Source organism: Podarcis muralis, chromosome 9 (genome assembly GCF_964188315.1).
Source record: "Podarcis muralis chromosome 9, rPodMur119.hap1.1, whole genome shotgun sequence".
Lineage (NCBI taxonomy): Eukaryota > Metazoa > Chordata > Lepidosauria > Squamata > Lacertidae > Podarcis > Podarcis muralis.
Genome location: NC_135663.1, coordinates 9,198,598 through 9,219,917, shown reverse-complemented (window position 1 = coordinate 9,219,917; position 21,320 = coordinate 9,198,598). Strand labels below are relative to the sequence as shown.

Below are 21,320 nucleotides of genomic sequence, written 5' to 3'. Positions count from 1 at the left end.
CTCTGCTAACCCAGAAATAGTACCTCGGGTTAAGAACTTTGCTTCAGGATGAGAACAGAAATCGTGCAGCAGTGGCGCGGTGGCAGCAGGAGGCCCCATTAGCTAAAGTGGTGCTTCAGGTTAAGAACAGTTTCAGGTTAAGTACAGACCTCCAGAACAAATTAAGTACTTAACCCGAGGTACCACTGTACAATAGTGGTGGGATAAAATCAAGCCAAATCTGCTGGGTTTGGACCACTTTTGGCTTCCAAAAGAACATTTGAAAACTGGAACACTCACTTCTGGGTTTTGATCATTTGGGAGCCAAAACGTTTGAGAACTAGGCTGTTCAAAAACCAAGGTAAGACTGTATTGAACAGCCCTAATATAAATACAATAAATTACTAAAGCTACCTTTCTAGCTGTCTCTCTATCATCTCCCTATTCTTAGCTTCCTGAGCACGCTTAGTTGTCAGAGAAGCTATGAAGGGTCACTATGAAAGCCTCTTTTAGGCCAGGCTCATCATTAATCAAAGGAGATCAATCTGTACTACACGAGAGACTCTGTCGAGTTGATAGAATAAAGATCTAACAAAATTTCTTCCCTAGTTATATTTAACCAGTCACTGCGTTTTGTAATAGTTCTGGTTATTAGGGCTCAAGGGAAGAATTTATTATCGAGAAGTGGCTTTTTGATGGCTTCCCTACTGGAGGGCAAAGAGTTAGTGGAGGGGAATGAGCAATGCACATCTGCTATTTGTTCTTCTTTCCCAACTCCTTTGCAGCATTTGAAACAGCTCTTTGCAGAAGAGGACCGGCCATCACTTACCATCAGGATGTTCATAAGGCAGCCAGTGGTGTTTACTGCTCTGGTACTCAAAATGTGAGTTGCGTTGTTGACACTGCTGGGCTCGGAAGTCTTCATGATGCTTTGGACATTCCTCCATGTTGCACAGCTGGTACTCAAAGTTGACGCCGGCACAGTCCTGACCCCCGTTAAGAGGCCTTAATGGGGAGAAACAAGCCCAATTAGAATGTTTGAAGGTACCTTTTATCATATGTGACGGACTTGTAAGGTGATAAAAGCTTTCTGGAAGATGATATATAATGAAATGGGGGGAAATGTTTAAAATAACTTTTGTTAAGAAACCAGAAGCTTTCTTATTAGGAATTTCAGGTACCAATATTCCAAAGCAACGGAAAAAACTTTTCATGTATGGAACAACAGCAGCCCAGATGTTACTAGCCCAGAGATGGAAAGAAGACCAGAGAGTCATGGCAAACCAAGTTGATGGACTGTGCTGAAATGGCAAAACTGACTAGAAAACTCAGAAACCAAGAGGACAAAAACTTTATAGAATGGGAATTTTTTTATGTTATTTAAGAGACCATTGTAAGCAGATAGAAACATTGGCATGATTTTGAATTCACTTGTAGTGTAACAATTGCCATGGATAATATGGATTGATATGAAAGTTAGAGTATGGAAGAATAAAGGTAAAGGTAAAGGTACCCATGCCCGTACGGGCCAGTCTTGACAGCCTCTAGGGTTGTGCGCTCATCTCACTCTACAGGCCGGTAGCCAGCGCTGTCCGCAGACACTTCCGGGTCACGTGGCCAGCGTGACGAAGCTGCTCTGGCGAGCCAGAGCCGCACACGGAAACGCCGTTTAACTTCCCGCTAGTAAGCGGTCCCTATTTATCTACTTGCACCCGGGGGTGCTTTCGAACTGCTAGGTTGGCAGGCGCTGGGACCGAGCAACGGGAGTGCACCCCGCCATGGGGATTTGAACCGCCGACCATGCGATCGGCAAGTCCTAGGGACTGAGGTTTAACACACAGCGCCACCCGCGTCCCTACATATGGAAGAATATGCAGTTCTAAATGTTCAAAATGGGACCCTATGGAGGGAATGGGGGGAAGTCCTGAGATTTGGAGGAATCTCTGTATATGGATATATATTTGGATTTTGTATTTGTGAAACCAAATAACAATGATTTCAAAGGGAGAGAAAAGAATGCTTGGGGGTGGGTCTAAGCTGGATCGGATCCCAGACCCCCACTCTCTCCCCTTCTAGTCCACAAACCCCACTGATCCATCTCTACACTTATCTGACTTTTGACCCAGGCAGTCCTGAGTTGTTTTCATTTGAGCCACTGGCTATAGTGTTCCTCAGAGGGCACCCTCCTTATATCCACCCCAAGATGTTGTGCGTGCAAAAGGTTGCGGGAGAAGCGCCGCCGACTCACGCAGGATTGTTGCACAGTCTCGTTCTGAAGCGAACGCCGGTTCCGCATGTCCGAGAGCAGGAGCCGAATTTCGTCCAGGCTCCCCAGCTGCCATCTTGCTTCAGCTGGTTGGTGTTTTTCCACATGCAGTGACCTTTGTAGCACCACTAAGGGTAAAATGAGAAATGACAAACACACAAAAATTAGACCCTCTGGAGTCCCCTGATCTCTTCACCTGAACTTCTTATTTTAATTGTTAATATCAGAAGAGCATTGCTGGGTCAGGCCAGCAACCCATCTAGTCCAGAATTCTGACAGTGGCCAGAGAGATGTCTATGATGTCTATGAGAAACCTGTGAGCAGGATCCGAGCGCAAGAGGACTTTCCCCTCCTGTGGTCTCCAGCAACTGATATTCAGAAACATTGCTGTCTCCAATGGAGGAGGCAGAGCATAGCCATTGTGGCTTGCAAGTTATCCCAAGCCCTCTCCTTCATGATTTTGTCTATGCCTCTATATTTTAATGTATCAATGAAATTGCTTCACTGTTTTTCCCCTATTAGTATAATTGAGTTTGCACTTAATAATTAATTAATTAATTAATTAATTAACAGTCAATTAATTACCCCAGCCCATGCCTTCATGGTAGGATCTCTATCGGTGGTCTCCCATGGTTCAGATGCATGGGTCAGACTCATTAGGAGCTGTACCTTCATTACTGGGGGCCTAATTCTGTTTAAAACCCACACATACAGTAGTTGAAATCAAACAGATCTGCTCCCATTGGTGAAGATCATTCCCCCCCCCCCCCCGCACAGAAAGCATTTTAAGAAAGCTTTTCTGATTTGGTGGTTAGTTGTATGTAACAAATTTTATCCTTTGTATCTGTTCGGTAACCTCACTGTAAGCCACTGAAATAATAATAATAATAATAATAATAATAATAATAATAATAATAATAATTTATTATTTATACCCCGCCCATCTGGCTCTACGTGGGGCTACCTTTGAAGGTGACCCAGAAACTGCAATTAATCCAGAATGCGGCAGCTAGAATGGTGTCTGGGAGTGGACCACATAACACCGGTTCTGAGAGATCTGCATTGGCTCCCAGTACGTTTCCGAGCACGATTCAAAGTGTTGGTACTGACCTTTAAAGCCCTAAACGGCCTCGGTCCTGTATACCTGAAGGAGCGTCTCCACCCCCATTGTTCAGCCCGGACACTGAGATCCAGCGCCGAGGTGAGAAGTGAGGCTACAGGGAACCAGACAGAGGGCCTTCTTGGTAGTGGCGCCCGCCCTGTGGAACGCCCTCCCATCAAATGTCAAAGAGATAAATAATTACCTGACATTCAGAAGACATCTTAAGGCAGCCCTGTTCAGGGAAGTTTTTAATATGTAACGCTGTACTGTTTTTAACACTGATTGGGAGCCGCCCAGAGTGGCTGGGGAAACTCAGCCAGATGGGCGGGGTATAAATAAATAAATTATTATTATTATTATTATTATTATTATTATTATTATTATTATTATTGGCGGCTTCCTACAGAATATTAAAATAGAATAGTCTATTAAACATTAAAAGCTTCCCTAAACAGCTGCTGTGGTGTATAAGGAGTTGGAAATAAATCAAATCACCTCTGCATCTCTCTGCCTTGAAATGTATTGGGAGATGTAAACTTGAAGATACATACTCACTTTACTGGGCGCACATTCTGTTCCATCCAGTGGGGGGCCCTTCTTTGTCTTGCAGAAGTAGGGGTTGTCCGGATGGCTGCACCACAACTGTTTACACGGGTCGAAAGTTCGGAACTAGAAAAAGGGAGACACCTGAATAAGTTTTCGATCTCACAGTATTACAGTGTTGTAGAGTTGGCAAGGACCCCAAGGGTGATCTTGTTCAACCCCCTGCAATGCAGGAACCACAACTAAAGAATCACTGGTGAATGGACACACAACCTCTGTTTAAAAACAGAGGAGAGCCCATCACCTGGGAAGTAGTCTGTTCCACTATCAAGCAGCACTTATTGTCAGAAAGTTCTTCCTAATTTTTAGTTGGAATCTCCTTTCTTGTAATTTGAGTTACGGTAATTGATTTCGGTGCTGCCCTCTGGAGCTGCAGAAAGCAAGCTTGCTCCATATTTCATTTGTCAGTCCTTCAGAAATGTAAGATGGCTATCATATCACTTCTCTTTTTAAAAAATAAATAAATAAATGGAATTTTATTTACAACATAACATAACCCCCCCAAAAAAATATACAAATCCACCCTCATTAAACATGAACATAACATACAGTGAGCATAACATACAACAATACAAAGAACCAAATAAAAGGCTTCCTTTATCCTGTACCTGGCCTCCTTATTTACTTCTTATAAACTGTTTCCTTTATGACTAATTATTAAGATTTTTCTTATTATAACTTAAATATCCACAAAGTCTTCTGCAGACATTAATCGAAACAAGTCCAGGTTTGTATTTTAGGGCACTGTTTTGTGAAGTATTCTCTGCATTTCCCCCATGCTTTTTGAAACTCTTGTCTAGTGTGATCTCTAACTGCCTCTGTTAATCTAGCCAGTTCAATGTACTCTAACAGTTTGTCTTGCCATTCCATTTTTTGTTGGCACAGTTTCTTTTTTCCAGTTTTTAGCAATTAGGATCCTTGCCGCTTCTGTGGCATAGAGGAATATTTTCTGATCTTCTCTTGCTATACCTGTGTCCGTTATCCCTAGTAGAAAAGCTTCTATATTTTTCATAAAGTTATACTTAAACATTTTTTTAAGCTCATATACTGTGTTCCTTCAGATATTTGAAGACGGCTCATATCACTTCTCAGTCTTCTCTTCTTCAGGCTAAACCCACCTAACTTCCTCAACCATTCCTCTTAAGATTTGGTTTCCAAACCCTGTATCATCCTGGTTGCCCTGCTCTGGGCACACTCCAGCTTATCAATGGTTTGCCCCATTCTCTCCTTTGGGAGGAAAGATGAGATCTAGGTTGAATAAATACATGAAGAATCATGACCAACTTGGGCTTACCTTTCATGATACATAATATAATGAAATATAACAACATAGAAAGCTGCCTTACACCGAGTCAGACCATTGGTCCATCCAACTCAACATTGTCTTCACTGACTCACAAAGACACTCAAGGGTTTCAGACAGGTTTCCAAATCTACATGGATGCCATTGGGGATTGAACTGAGTTCTGCATGCAAAAGTGGGATCTTGCAGAAGAAGAAGAAGAGTTTGGATTTGATATCCCGCCTTTCACTCCCCTTCAGGAGTCTCAAAGCGGCTAACAATCTCCTTTCCCTTCCTCCCCCACAACAAACACTCTGTGAGGTGAGTGGGGCTGAGAGACTTCAAAGAAGTGTGACTGGCCCAAGATCACCCAGCAGCTGCATGTGGAGGAGCGGAGACGCGAACCCGGTTACCCAGATTACGTGACTACCGCTCTTAACCACTACACCACACTGGCTCTCAATAGTTCAATGGTCTGGTTTTACTTTCTAGAATTCGCTTTGGACATACCGCTGTGCACATTTTGTAGCCCACTCCAAAATCGAAACGGCACTGTTCATCCATGGAATAATTGATCCCCGGCAGGTCAGGAAGTTTGGGCCAGTCGTGTTCAAAGGGATCATCGAGGAGGCAGTCGTAGGAGCTATTGCAGAAACGAGGGAGAAGAGAGTCATCTGGTGGATATGCATAAGCCACAGCTTATAACAGAGGGCCTTTTCAGTGGTGGCACCCACCCTGTGGAATGCCCTCCCATCAGATGTCAAGGAAATCAACAACTATCTGACTTTTAGAAGACATCTGAAAGCAGCCCTGTTTAGGGAAATTTTTAATGTTTGATGTTTTATCGAGTTTTTAATGTTCTGTTGGGAGCTGCCCAGAGTGGCTGGGGTATAAATTTTTTATTATTATTATTATTATTATTATTATTATTATTATTATTATTAAATTAATATTTACTCCCACTGAGTCTAAGTAAGGAGGGCATTCCTTATCCACAGCCCATCTTTCAATCTGTTTAGTGGTTCTCAACCTGTGGGTCTCCAGATGTTGTTGGACTACAACTCCCATCACCCCTGAGCTCTGGCCTTGCTAGATAGGGGTGATGGGACTTGTAGTTCAACAACATCTGCAGACCTACAGGTTGAGAAAGGCTGGACAGCATCAAGTAAGTGACAACGGAGATTCTTTCTGCCTATGAACACATGGTGACCAACACCAGAGGGCACTGCAGGGCCGATAAACTTTTGAGCAAACATATTCAGTTCAAATGCACTGGGATTGCAGAACTTGAGTTTATCAGTGCTGGCAACAGCAGTTTTTGAATTAAAGATACTGGTGGTTTGCCTTATTGTGTTTGGGATCTCTTAGGCTGATTTGCAAGAGGGCTGGTAGGCCCTTCAGATTGTTTGCTCTCTCCCAATTGCTGTTTCCAGTCAGCCACCCCATTCCCCAGTTCACTAAGCCCCCTAACTCTGAGACTGATAGTAACAGAAGGGCATGTCTGCGATAACTGATGTTATTGAAGGACACATTTCTTAATGCTCATGTAAAATACAAGGGAGGAGGGAGGAGAATAATGGTTCATTGGTGGTGGTGTTGGAGAAGGGGATCAGTTCCCAAAGACAAAAGGATCCCAATTGATGGGGCTCATAATAAACCAGGGGTGGCTAATCTGTAGTCCTGCAGATGTTGCTGAACTACAACTCCCATGAGCCCCAGTCAGCATGCCTAACATTGGGGATGATGGGAGATGCAGTTCAGCAACATCTGGAAAGCCACAGTTAAGCCACCCCTGGACTATCAAACAAGGCATTTTCCATGAGGAGCTGCCCCACCACTATCCACTCCAAAACACCAGTAACAACTGTTGCATCAGGTGCTTTGCTATTGACCTTTAAAAATGCATTAACTGCTTCTCAAAATTTGAATAATGAATCTCCATATCTGTGCACCAATATCCTTTGCTGTGTGTCACTATGAAGGAAGAGAGGGCCAGGGTTGTTCTACTTGGTCCTGCTGTTGACCTGCCTTCTGCAACCCATTGTTTCCTCCTGATTCAGTTCTTAAAGCTTCCAAGCCAGATCTGAGACTTTGCCTGGACACTAGCCAAACTTTGGCTTTCCTCATGTGCGCTCCCTAGTCTTGCTCCAGGTATTTAGTGCCTCTTCATACACCATATGTTGGTCCTTACTGTATGTATCTTTTGACTTCTTGGCCACTGCATCGGGACCAGTGGTATCGATGGAACGCTGCTTGCACCAGGGGAGCCATGACACTCCCCATTGCTGTCTCATCCCCACACCGGTTCCCTTGTCCGTCATGCTCCATTCCCAACCTGAAATCAGAGATCAGCATGATGGAATTAATTGGGGCCAAGAGTGGAGAAGGATGAAACCATCTTACACATACAAAGTGACTTATATCAGCTTCTCTTTTACTCTGATAAATTTTACCCGGCTGGTCTAGGTAGCTCAAGGATGGAGAGCCCTGTGGCTTTCCAGATTCTGCAGGACAAATATTCCCATCATCCTTGACCATTGGTCATGCTGAGCTGGGCTTATGGGAGCCGGAGCTCAACAATATCTGCAGGACTACACATCTCAACCCTTCTCAAGCTCCTTCAGTTCCAGGTTTTCTAGAAGGGAAAGCATGACAGCCATTGCAATCTGAATTTCACAGACCCAGACCCATCATTAGTACTCCATTGCAATTGAAAACCAGGGTCTGTGTTGTACTGCTTTAGACAGACATTTGGAAGGCTGGTCTAGGATCCTTCTCCCTGAACACCAGTGGGTGGTTCATTAGGGTGCAAGAAGCATTGTCCTACCAGCCTCAGTCTGCCCCAGCTGCTAACCCCCAGGGGTGAGGAACATTTTTGGCCTCACAGATCCTTTTTTTACTTCTCCCTCTTCTTCCCAAGAGGACTAACTTTGACAGGTGGATGGCTGGATGTCATTGTGACATCAGATGACTGATAGGTGGGCATCCTGGTAGGTGGGAGGGTCTGCTTCACCATCACATTCTCTGCAAGGAACATGACGGTGAAGCAGCACCCAGTAGGAATATAACCCTCCCATAAATGATGCCAGCTGATGAGCAGTTTGGTGTGGTTGGAGGGAAATGGCTTTCCTGGCCAACTTGGACACCCTGGTGAGCCAAGACTGGCCAGTAGATCAGAGATTCCCTAGCATAAGGACATAAGAAGGACCCTATTGGATTTCATCTAGTCCTGCATCTTTCTTCTTCTAGTGGTCAACCAGATTTCCATGGGAAGACCACAAGGAGGACCCGAGCGCTCCTTGCCCTTGTGATTCCCAACAACTGGAATTCAGAGGCATCCTGCCTCCAACTTACGGGCATCCGGAAGCATACTACTGAGACTTACACGTGGCCAGTTTCATGGGCGACCACAAAAGCTGAAGAAAATCCATCTTCATGGTTAAGAGTGCAGCTTCTGACAGGATGGCACATGCCTGTTACTGGAGCATAGCCTGTTGAAAATGTGAAAGACTTGGGTTTTAAAAGCAAAACAAAGCACGGTTTGTTAGCCCTCTATGGCTACTGCTATATCGTCAAGCCTTAACCTACTGACAGAACAGAATTGTCAACAGTGCAGAAGGAGACATTTCTTTACAGTTCTGTGCAAAAGAAAAAGAGAGATTTCCAGTCGCGTCATATGAAAATAGATAGCTGCCTTATAATGTGTGTATGTAGCTTAGAATTGTGGTAGTGACTCTCCATGGTTTCTAGCAGGGATCGTCCCCAGCCCTATGCATAGATTGAACCTGGGACCTTCAGCATGCAAAGCCTTCCTCAAACCCTTTATTTACCTTTCTACTGCACACTTTCTTCCCTTACTCCATCTCCTTCTGAGTAGGAATGAACCTTAAAGAAAAATGGCTACTAGAAACCAGGGTGTGTGATTGCCATTCACCATCAGAGTAACATGAAGCTGGGAGAGATTCAGGAAACCTTTACAACCCATTCCTAGCTTCTAAATACATTCTTTTAATAACTGTTAGAAGTTCTCTAGTTTTATTTCATAAACCTAGTGGAGTAATAATAATAATAATTGCGAGAGAAATTGCTGAACACATTCCCCAGCAGGGATAGATTGAGTTACTAAACTTTGACCAACTCTGAATAAAGAGAGAAGAAATGACTTGTGAATTCTGGCTGGATTCCACTTGCCTGAATCAAGTAAGTAGAATCTTGAAAACAGCCAACACAGCAAAATACTTGTTAAAAAAAAAGTCTTGTTCGCGCTACCTTGCATTCCGGCTGGTCCAAAATCTTGCCTGGTTAGGAATATGGCATGATCGTGGTGCTCCGAGTGGCTGGAGTCTGCTTTCTGTTGCTGATATGCCCAGCGGCAAACGTTCTCCAGGCTCCGGGATGGATTTCCTCGTTCAATAAGGCTGATGGACTGAGCAAGAATGTGATATATGTTAGATGGGTCTGATCACAAGTGTAGAGATTGCTGCTGGCCTGGCCAGGCACCAGCACTCAGCACGGCAGAGCAAATGATGTGACCCTGAAGAGCCCTGCAGGAGTGATATTCAGGACCCCTTGTCATTTCATTCTATTCTAGAAAAAATAAGATTGCAGCAACTGCAGATGATAGCTCAGTTTGCAAGAGTGAGGTGTTGATAATGCCAAGGTTGCAGGTTTGATCCCCGTATGGGACAGCTGTATATTCAGGTTGGACTAGATGATCCTTCCAAATCCATGATTCTATGAATATATGAATCTATTCTCTGATTCTATGCTTCATCTAGCACATGGCCTCATGGTGAGGGGCTGCACATGGTTGCCTTTCCCCACTACTCCATAGTACAGTTATGGGGAACTTCAGGGACTGAATCTGGACCTCTATGCCTCTCTGTTTGGCCCTTGGATCTCTCCCCAGGACACACCCCTTATCCTTGAGCCACACTCCTCACTGACCCCAAGTGTTTTTGCCTTGATGGAACGTATCCTTGAACTCTGATAACGCTTTTTGCTCCCCTGGATGGAGGCTGGAGAGCAGTGTATGAAGAAACTAGGCTACTGTTGCCTCACAAGCTGAGGAGACCTGGACACATCATCATCATCATCATCATCATATTTATACCCCTCCCATCAGGCTGGGTTTCCCCAGACACTCTGTGCAGCTTTCAGCACATCTAAAAACAGAAGACATCAAACATTAAAAACTTCCTGAAACAGGGCTGCCTTCAGATGCTTTCTAAAAGTTGTGTAGTTCTTTATCTCCTTGATATCTGATGGGAGGGCGTTTTACAGGGCGGTCACCACCACTGAGAAGGCCCTCCGCCTGGTTCCCTGTAACTTCACATCTCACAGTGAGGAAACCACCAGAAGGCCCTTGGAGGTGGACCTTGGTGTCCAGGCTGAACAATGAGGGTGGAGGCACTCCTTCAGGTATACTGAAGTTATACACAGATGCCCTTTTCAGTGGCAGCCCTGTCAGGTCAGAACATCTGCCCTCAGTTGCATAAATGAAAGACGGAACTCTGTGTATAGTTAAAATATAATACTACTGGTAGTGTTTTGGATCTTCTGCTATAAACACACTCTTTTTTCTGGCTCAAGGCAGTCAGATCTGCTTGTTGTAGAAACTTTGCAGAAGACATTATCTCTGATGTTTATATTCTTCATCCCGGTAATGAATTGGGGGCTATCCTTTTCTCTGCGGGAGAAGCCATGTGCAGAACAAATGCTCAATGAGTGAGACAGTCTCAGAACCAGGACAATTGTGGCTGCACAGCTGGGCTTTGCTTACATTCCCAACTGCTGGGGGAGAAGAGGCAACCCTCTTGGAAAATAAATCTGAGGCCAATGACATGAACAGAACTGCCAGCATTTCTGCCAGGGGTGCTTGAAGCAGCAGTGTTGTGCACTCAGATGAAAAGGCAATAAATATTTATTAGTGCTCTGGGTTATTGATGAAGTGGTCCTTCCACCCACCCAAGAATATTTATTAGCACTTAAGGATATTAATGAAGCAGTCCTTTCACCCACCCAAGAAGCATTATACTGTCCAACTAAGTGATAGAATAATGATATATACAAATGACTGCTTTGTGCAGCCGTTTATATCTATAGAACCAAGCCTGCTTTTTCTTTGTCTTTTTGGAGAAAGAGGAGCAGTAGCGTCATAAAGAGAACCCTGGCAGCCAAACTACAGATTATGCAGAAGCGGTGGCAAAATTATGAACTTCGGTGTCAAGGAGTGTATGGTTGAGAGAGAGAGAGAGAGACCAGTTCCTCGAATATAAAACAAAAGTGGTGAGTGCCAACAGAATTGTAGCCAAAATAAAGCTGAGAAACTGGAGTGAAGTGTCAGTATGCTGGAAGGATTCCTAAGGCTCGCAAAAGTACAATCTAGATGATCTAGATGTCAATATTGATATAGATGAGATGATCTACAGAGCCAAGCTATACCTCTAACTGTAGGCAGACTAAGGCCCCGGGGCCGCATCCGGCCCAATCTACTTCTAAATCCGGTTCAACGGACGGTCCAGGAATCAGCGTGTTTTCACATGAGTAGAATGTGTCCTTTTATTTAAAATGCACCTCTGGGTTATTTGTGGGGCCTGCCTGGTGTTTTCACATGAGTAGAATCTGTGCTTTTATTTAAAATGCACCTCTGGGTTATTTGTGGGGCATAGGAATTCGTTCACCCCCCAAAAAAAAATATAGTCTGGCCTCCCACAAGGTCTGAGGGATAGTGGACCGGCCCCCTGCTGAAAATGTTTGCTGACCCCTGGGTCTAACCTGTCTCCCCAGGCCACAGTCTTCACTTATCCTGCTTCACAGCCTCTTTGAATGTTTTTGCCTACGTGGAATGTGCTTTTGAATTCTGCCAATGCCTCTCAGCTCCCCAGATGGAGGGGAATATCTGTAGAAAGTAGCCTTCATTACATAGTACGTTTCCGAGCACAATTCAAAGTGTTGGTGCTGACCTTTAAAGCCCTAAACGGCCTTGGTCCAGTATATCTGAAGGAGCGTCTCCTCCCCCATCGTTCTGCCCGGACACTGAGGTCCAGTTCCGAGGGCCTTCTGGCGGTTCCCTCACTGCGAGAGGCCAAGTTACAGGGAACCAGGCAGAGGGCCTTCTCGGTAGTGGCGCCCACCCTGTGGAACGCCCTCCCACCAGATGTCAAAGCGATAAACAACTACCTGACATTCAGAAGACATCTGAAGGCAGCCCTGTTCAGGGAAGTTTTTAATACCGTATTTTTTGCTCTATAGAACTCACTTTTCCCCTCCTAAAAAGTAAGGGGAAATGTGTGTGCGTCTTATGGAGTGAATGCAGGCTGTGCAGCTATCCCAGAAGCCAGAACAGCAAGAGGGATTGCTGCTTTCATTGCTGTTCTGGCTTCTGAGATTCAGAATATTTTTTTTCTTGTGTTCCTCCTCCAAAAACTAGGTGCGTCTTGTGGTCTGGTGCATCTTATAGAGCGAAAAATATGGTATGTGACATTTTTGTGTATTTTTCATCTTTGTTGGAAGCCGCCCAGAGTGGCTGGGGAAACCCAGCCAGATGGGCGGGGTACAAATAATAAATTATTATTATTATTATTATTATTATTATTGGTAGAATTCACCTTTGCTGCCCCACCCACTTTTGCCCCTGGCTCTGCCCATCACTGACTCATGGCCCCTGGAAGAGAATGCATCCTTAAGGCTGAAAAGTTTTCCCCACCCATGACTTAAAGGACGATAATTTGAAGGTATCGCTGGGTTTTCAGAAGCTGACTGCCACTAGATGGCAAAAGAGACTTGGTCTGCTCAGTTTACTCTCCTGCCAAAATCCTCCTAAAGAGAAGTGACAGGATGCAGGCCAGGGCTGTGATTTTGTGGGGTGCAAGATGGGGCGGGGATCTGAATCAGAAACCGAGTGGAGAATTCAGATTCTGGAGACTCTCAGCTTTCAACTTTAAAATCAAGTTTCTAGTCCTTGTGGTTGAATTTTTTTATTTGTAAAAATGTTTGCAGAATGCCAACTGAAGTCTCAGGAGCCAAAAGAGGTGGTTTGGTGGAATTTATAGTGACCTGGTACATGCAAGGAGGTTTCAGTGTTAAGCTACTTTAGCAGTCCAAATGACTACAGTACTGAAGTTAAAAATTTGCAAAGCAATTGCTGGGTAAATCATGCAAAGTAAGAGGAATTGAAGTGTTTTATTTGCATCATTCCGGTGGTTGCAGATTTCAGCTACTTCTGTACACAGGATTTGGGCTTCCTTGAGTGCAGAACTTTCCCTTAAAAAAATTAAAAGAAGCCACACGGAATAACCCCAGACTCTATTTGTTCAACCAAAACAGAAAAATGCAAGGCAAAGGATAATAATGAAAAGATCTGTTAGATTCTAGAATGTTGCTCCATTTGCTTTCTTCTTCCAGGCTCAGAATTAAAGCAAACATGATAAGGACACAGACCTTGCTTATCACCTGAGGATTAAGGCAGGATTTGAACCAGCCCACAGAGGTGGCCATTGCTGCAGCAGCAACTCTCTCCCCTCATTACTCTTCTTGATACACACACAAAGAATCCACACACATGTGATGTCTTCGTTCAGGAAGTACACATAGTAACATCTCACCTTCCAAAAGCAGTTTGGATGAGAATGGAGACAGACGGGACCGTTCACTTGGTTTGCTTACCTTGGTGTAGCCCAACATCATCATGCGAACCAGAACAACGTTTATGTGGACCCCCAGGGATTCATCCTGGTAAATTTCATTCACCTAAAAGAGAGAGGCAGAGAAGGTAAAATCTGAACAGTCACAAATCCAAAGTTTGATTCAGTCGACAATTAAAAGGACAACCCAATTTCTACTTTCCAAAACAGTGAGTGTTGGAACAGTGGGATTTTGCAACTGTGTCAAAGGGAGGATAAATGCATCAAGCTGGTCATGTTGCTTCTTAAAATCTGCACTCCAAATGAGTATTCCTTCTCCTTAGCTTATATCAGTGGTTCCCAAAGTGCTTCCTTCTGGGGGGGTGACCTAGGGGGGCACTAAGAGGCAAAGGGGGTGGCAAGGGATGCGGAAGTGAAAATAACTTTTCAGGCATTGGAAAGCTGACATCACTGGATCAAGTTCATCTATTTTGTTAAATTAATTAAACTAAATAGTTTTAATTGGATTTTGAATCAATGTGCAATTACCATATTGGCCCGAATATAAGGCACACTCCCCCCCCCCCAATTCCAACTGTGAAAAGTTAAAGTGTGGCTTAAATTTGCGACCTTACAAAAATTGACTTTTACGATATCGGTGTAGGGTTTTCTTCAACATTGGCCATTTACGGGTGTGAGTGCTTACAGAATTTTAAGGGAGCAGCTTATTGTCTTTTTTTCTTTGTTCCCCTTGAACTTTAAAGGTGCAGCTTATTTGCGGCTGCGGCTTATATTCAGGCCAATACGATAATTGCTACTGCAATTAATATTTTATTATATTATTATCTTCCTTAGTGGGTCATGCAGAATGCTATCCTGAATAAATGCCTTTTGTAGTGTATGGGGGATGAACCAAGGGGGCGGAAGGTCAACAAAATTCGGGAATCACTGATTTATATGAACTTTTCATGGTCCCTTGTCCTTGCCGCTAGCATCAGATGTTCTGAGTTTTCCTTGTGCCTTTGCATAGTGTGTGGGATTACACCAAAATATTTCAGGTATCTGGAAGAACCAAGACCCCTGCTGTCTCTCGTGTCCCATTAATAGGGTTTTGGGGAGGGAAATTCAATTTAGTTCACATTTAGTTCACTGATTCACACTTTCTGTAAAAACATGGGGCTAGATTCAGCTTTACAAGCAACTTTACTTTTCCTAGATTTCTTGGAGGCTATCCATTTCTCTCAGGCTCACAGATTGCCAAAGCCTTTTAAATGCTTCAGCTGAGCGTGGTTTTGAAAGGCTCATGAAAAATTGACACAGGTCATCCTCTCAAAGATGCAGACACATTGATCTCCCTCCTTCGCTTACAAAGCACTTTTCGTGGGTTGTGAGGGCAGGGGAAGGGGAATAGAGTCGTAAATGAGGCTGCCTGTTGGCAAGAAAGAAAGACCTGTGCCCTAAGGGACAGACGGCACCGAAGCATTTATACAGGGCCGGCTCTATCATTAGGCAAAGTGAGGCAATTGCCTCTTGCACCACATGCTTGCGAGCTGTGGCTGAAGCCCCCCTGGTGTTGCTCCAAAGCACCCTGGCCTCTGCATGCTAATGCCCTGCCCTTGTCCCCCCAAAATAGCCTGCTGCCTCAGGTACAGTGCAGGATGCCAGTCCAAACTGCTTCTGTTGCCTCAGGCAACAAAATGGCTTGTGCCGGATCTGCATCTTTGGAACACAGATTAAATTTTTGCTAGTTTTTATTTTTATTTTTATGCATGTTATAGTTAATATGATGTTTATTTAAGGTGCAGTCAGATATGGGTACTATTGTGCTAGTTTTCCTGCTTATAATGCCAGCAGGTCTTTTCTGTTTTCTGAGGTATTATGGCACTGTGGCATTTTGAGGGATATATTGCCATGCCGTGCTAAATTTCATTCACGCTAGTGGGCATGATGTGAAATGACAAATGATGTCTTTGGACAAGAGAAACCAGTAGGAGAACATTTCAATCTCCCAGGACATTCAATACAAGATTTTGAAGCAGCTGTCTTATTACGAAAGAATTTCAGAAATAGACTTGAAAGAGAAGTTGCTGAATTACAACTTATTACCAAACTGAAAACTATGGAGAGACCTGGTCTGAACAGAGATATCGGGTTCCTGTCTCATTACACATGCTAAAGCTATTTTTTTGTCATCTGCATACTATACCTTGCTTTTTCCTGTAGGACTAATTGCAGTCATTAACAGTCATCAACAGGTTTACCATACCCATTGAGCCAATCACCCATCTTCCACTACCCTTCTGAGAAATACCCCACCCCACCCTCTCACTATATATAAGGGTTGGTGACTTCTGTTTCAGTGTATCTGAAGAAGTGTGCATGCACATGAAAGCTTATACCAGAACAAACTTAGTTGGTCTATAAGGTGCTACTGGACAATTTTTATTTTTATTTTTTATTTTGTCTTCGGACAACGTCACTATTCTGCAACTTTCTGCAGGTTCAGGATACACCCATGAAAATTGCAGGAAAGAACTGTATGATAGTATACTGCCCCAAATGTTGACACTTTACTTCTGTTGTTTTCCTGGATTAAGGGGTTTTCTTTTCTGGAAGCAATTAACATGGACATGAGTGCTAAACCTCCACTATATTCTGCTAGATTTCCAGAAGTAGTTTTAAGGTCATGTGAAAGTTCAAATATAGTGCCTAAATTAACAGTTATGCAAATGCTGGGGGGAAGGAATAAACCGCCGTGTGAATGCACCCTCAGTAAAGGTAAAGGACCCCTAGACAGTTAAGTCCAGTCAAAGGCGACTATGGGGTTGCGGCAGTCATCTTGCTTTCAGGCTGAGGGAGCCAGCGTTTGTCCACAGACAGCTTTCCGAGTCATGTGGCCAGCATGTCCAAGCTGCTTCTGGTGCCATGGAACATTGTGATGGAAACCAGAGCGCACAGAAATGCCATTTACCTTCCCACCGGAGTGGTACCTATTTATCTACTTGCACTGGCATGCTTTCGAACTGCTAGGTTGGCAGGAGCTGGGACAGAGCAATGGGAGCTCACCCCATGGCGGGGATTCGAACTGCCAAACTTCTGATCGGCAAGCTCAAGAGGCTCAGTGGTTTAGACCACAGCACCACTTGTGTCCCTTAGTTCCTTGACTTCACCCCCCTCCCCACCTCTATGCTTCAGAATACACCTGCAAAATGCCCCACCAGTGGAGTAGAGAGGGAGTTAGTCCTGAGTACTGGATGAAAAAACATGCTTCCCAGAACAACTACAGAGGAAGAGAACTCACTATATTCATCAGGGTGAGGAGGTAGTTCTGAACGTGTTCTTTGCCATGGAATCGGACGACGGAATCATCCACTCCCAGAAGCACCTCAATGTTGTAGTGATTGTCGCCGGCATTCCGGCGCTGCCTCAGCGTCTCGTTCAGCCGTTGCTCTACACTTGCATACATAGAGTCGAGACTAGGACGACCCCCAAGGCCAGATTCTAAGGGGAAATAAAAGCACAGGTTCCATTGTTATTATTCATTTTCTACTTTGCCTAGAATTTCCCAGGGGGTTTCAAGTGCCCCTTGACATCCTTTAGTTACAGAAGCCGTACCATAAATTACAGATAGACCCCGACCATCTTTCCTGCAAGCTCAGCTAGAAAACAATGTTGGAAACTCATATGACGTTGCTGAATGCCTTCCAGTGGAAGGACCATAGCTCAGTGGTAGAGAATCTGTTTTTCAATCCCTGGAATCTGCAGGTAGGTCTGTGAATGCCCCAAGCATGAAACGGTAGAGAGCTGCTGCCACTGAGTATAGATGGATCATTTCAAGAAACATAATTTTGTCCTGTGCAGTTTTGGCTTCTACAACAGTGTTCCAACCTGAGCTCTTGTGGCCACTTTTCTCTGCTTGCCAGGACATCACTGTGGTTGCAGGACGGGCACCTCTATAGGGTCTCTATTAAGTTCTGAATGTGTTCTGCAGCTTCCAGGCCACTGGGAACCATGGGAAATGTTCTTTCCTATGATTCCCAGCATCACAGAACGATTCCAAGCAAAATCTTTGTATCACCTAAGGCCTAACAATCTATCATTGTAGCCTTCACCTCCAATTTTTTTTTTTTGGGGGGGGAGTCATGGGGGAGTACAGGGGTACCAACTTGAATAAAATATTAGGCGGCCCAGGTAAGTCCCGCCCCACATAACTGATCACATGATGCAGCATGCACACACCATTTAAATGGCAATTCCTGTCAACTTGGCAGGGCACCCTCAAATATTGTATTGTGGGAGCGAAGGGACCTTGGCCCCTAGGAGTTGGCTCCTATGAGGGAGTAACCCACCTAGTCATTAAAAAAAAAATAGCGCCAAGATTGTCCATTCCCAGAATTAGTCACTTGTGAATTGAATGGCCATTTTATTTTTCAGGGAATCAATATTCACCGCTGATTCCACATTCCCTTTTAAAATAATAAACCCACTACATGTGGTGTACTGGTTAGAGTATTGAGCTAGGACCTCGGAGACCAGGGTTCAAATCCCCACTCAGCCAAATGAAGTTCACCGGGTGAAATTGGGGCAGCCAAGGACTCTCAGCCAAACCTACCTCACAGAGTTGTTGTGAGGATTAAAAGGGGAAGAAGCACGAATGCCACCTTGAGCATGTTTGTGGAAAAGGTGGGTTGTGTGTGCAGAAAATTAATAATAACTAGTAGAGGGAATTTAACCAAAGTTCTGAAACTTGCACAACTCCTTCCAGTGAGCAGCTGCAGTGCCTTGCTCAGTAGTGGAGAATATTCTCTCTCTCATCTCAGTAGCTCAACAACACATAAGTAACCCTCCTTCCTTCCCCACATCAAACAGTGAGACTTCCCTCGCACTGTGAGCCCTTGCGGGTGAGAAACCCAGCCTAGCAAACAAGCTCTACAATTTGACCTCCGCTTCTTTGCAGGGCTCAAGAATGCAAAGGCTGTGATAGCACACAAGTGGGAAATTCATACCCCTGGCTCCCATTTCTAAAAATTGCTCCTCCTGGCAAGGGTGGGTGGTTTTCTTTCGGGTTTTCTTTTTTTCTTTTTTGGAGCGCCACGTCCAATGGAAATATACAGTCATGTCATCATATCATTATGCCCGTTGCATGAATGGAATAGTCTGAATCGGCAGGTCAGCAGGGGGGGGGGGGGGAGGGCCGTCTGCTCCGCACAGGGCCCATGGGCTTGGCTGTCATTTCCCTCTTTAAATAAGTGGTTTTGTGGTCAGGAGTAAGTGGAGAATCTTCCTTTCTGTGTGTGAAAGGGGCAGGGAGAAACACTTTCTTTCCCCAAATATCCAGCTTGTTCCTGGACTGTGGATTTGCAGGTTAAAAAGCATTCTCATTGCCTGCTTTTTCCCTGCATGAAATATTCAGGATCTTAATTTACATCCCCGGCAAATGGACAGGTACAGCCATCTGCTTACAGGAGGGGGGGGGAAGGTTTAGCCCGTGGCAAAAGCACCATAGCAGGGCTCATCAGACTTTATGCACAGTCAAACAATGGAGGCAGAGATGGCCAACAACCTGTTGTTGTTGTTTAGTCGTTTAGTCGTGTCCAACTCTTCATGACCCCATGGACCAGAGCACACCAGGCACTCCTGTCTTCCACTGCCTACTGCAGTTTGGTCAAACTCATGCTGGTAGCTTTGAGAACACTGTCCAACCATCTCATCCTCAGTCATCCCCTTCTCCTTGTGCCCTCAATCTTTCCCAACATCAGGGTCTTTTCCAGGGAGTCTTCTCTTCTCATGAGGTGGCCAAAGTCTTGGAGCCTCAGCTTCAGGATCTGTCCTTCCAGTGAGCACTCAGGGCTGATTTCCTTCAGAATGGAGAGGTTTGATCTTCTCGCAGTCCATGGGACTCTCAAGAGTCTCCTCCAGCACCAGAATTCAAAAGCATCAATTCTTCGGTGATCAGCCTTCTTTATGGTCCGGCTTTCACTTCCATAATCACTACTGGGAAAACCATAGCTCTAGATCATGGGTGTCAAACACAAGGCCCGCGGGCCGAATCCGGCCCGCCAGACCTCGTCATGTGGCCCGTGTAGCTGCCACCGGCCGCCAGCCTTCACCTTTTATTCTCGCTTTTTTGGGGGGGGGGGACACAAGAAAGCTGCCTCTTCAGCGCATGCACGGCAGCCTACAAGCCAGAGAACGTCTGCCCTCTAGCAGCGCCGGCCGTTCTACACAGGAAACCTCCACTTTACATGCATTCATGTAAAGTCCTACAGATACAACCGGCCCTTTGAGGGTGACCAAACTGCTGATGCGGCCCCCGATAAATTTGAGTTTGACACCCCTGCTCTAGATGGTTTTAAAAGAGGGTTGTTTTTCATGAGCCATCCTCAAGTAGCAAGTTCTGCCTGCCAGCCACCCACAGAACAATTGGCAAATCAGATGCAATATTCTCTGGGATAAAGAGAATGCAAACACCCGGCAGAAGGTAGGATCCTCTCTTCCCAATCTGCTTGCTAACCTGCAGCCTTCTGAACGCCAAGCAGATGCTCTGCTGTGGAGCTGCTGCCAAAAGCTATTTTTTAAAGTTTCCGTTACCTGTAGCAAATCTGTTTGAAGCAGACATGCTAATCTCATGTAATCTCATTCTGAAATTAGCCGGGTCATTCTCATCTATGTGTCTCTTGCAGCCTGGCTTCCTTGGCTTTACACTGGTGTGGCACGTAACACCACTGCCAGCCACATTTTTTCCTATGAAGAAACTGTGCTGATTTAAAGACGATCCTTAAGAGGTCATTCACTCACCTTCAAAAATTCAGTTCCTTTACTGGGGAACACACACACACACAACAGTTTTTAACCTTTTTGATGTTTTACGATTTCAGTTATAGTAAGTGATTAAAGGAACCTTGTTTAAAACAAGGCTAGGGCAGCCTATGACCCTCCAGATTTTGTTTATTCATTCATTTGTTGCTTTAAAAATATACAAACTGCATGTTCAAAAGACAATGGATTTCAGACAGATATACGCAGGAATTTAAAATCTGCAAAACAACAGGAGAGACTGGAGGAGGAGGAGGTTTATTGGTGTGTGTGTGTGTGTGTGTGTGTTCTTGTTTGTATTTTGTCTTTTTATTTTGTGTTTTTATGTTGTGAGCTGCCCTGAAATCTATGGATGAAGCATACAAACTTAATAAATCATCGTAATAAAATAACTGCACAATGAAACAGAGGGGGAAAACTATTCAATCCACTGAATGCACCACAGTTTTAAATGCCAGGGCAAATTAACAAGGGTTTAACCTATTGCTGGGCTCCATCTCCCATCAGCCCCCGCCAGCATGGCCAATGGTCAGGGATGATGGGAGTTGTAGTCTGAAAGACAAAGCAGAAAACAGTACGTCCAGAGACTCACAGATTCCCCATTCCTGATTTAAGGGGAAAACTGAATTCAATACAAACATACACTTG

The 21,320-nt window shown here is 44.6% G+C and overlaps 1 protein-coding gene across 1 annotated transcript in view; it reads right to left on the bottom strand.

Annotated features, from left to right (window-relative positions):
* ADAMTS3 (ADAM metallopeptidase with thrombospondin type 1 motif 3) overlaps window positions 1-21,320 on the bottom strand; it is a 132,723-nt gene that overhangs the window by 37,163 nt on the left and 74,240 nt on the right. The window contains exons 5-13 of the mRNA XM_028744059.2: window positions 17,158-17,357; window positions 13,900-13,983; window positions 9,502-9,658; window positions 8,618-8,723; window positions 7,424-7,567; window positions 5,743-5,875; window positions 3,903-4,016; window positions 2,228-2,373; window positions 809-984 (exon numbers count right to left, since the gene is read on the bottom strand). Coding sequence (XP_028599892.2) covers window positions 809-984; window positions 2,228-2,373; window positions 3,903-4,016; window positions 5,743-5,875; window positions 7,424-7,567; window positions 8,618-8,723; window positions 9,502-9,658; window positions 13,900-13,983; window positions 17,158-17,357 — 1,260 coding nt within the window. The remainder of the gene's footprint in view (window positions 1-808; window positions 985-2,227; window positions 2,374-3,902; window positions 4,017-5,742; window positions 5,876-7,423; window positions 7,568-8,617; window positions 8,724-9,501; window positions 9,659-13,899; window positions 13,984-17,157; window positions 17,358-21,320) is intronic.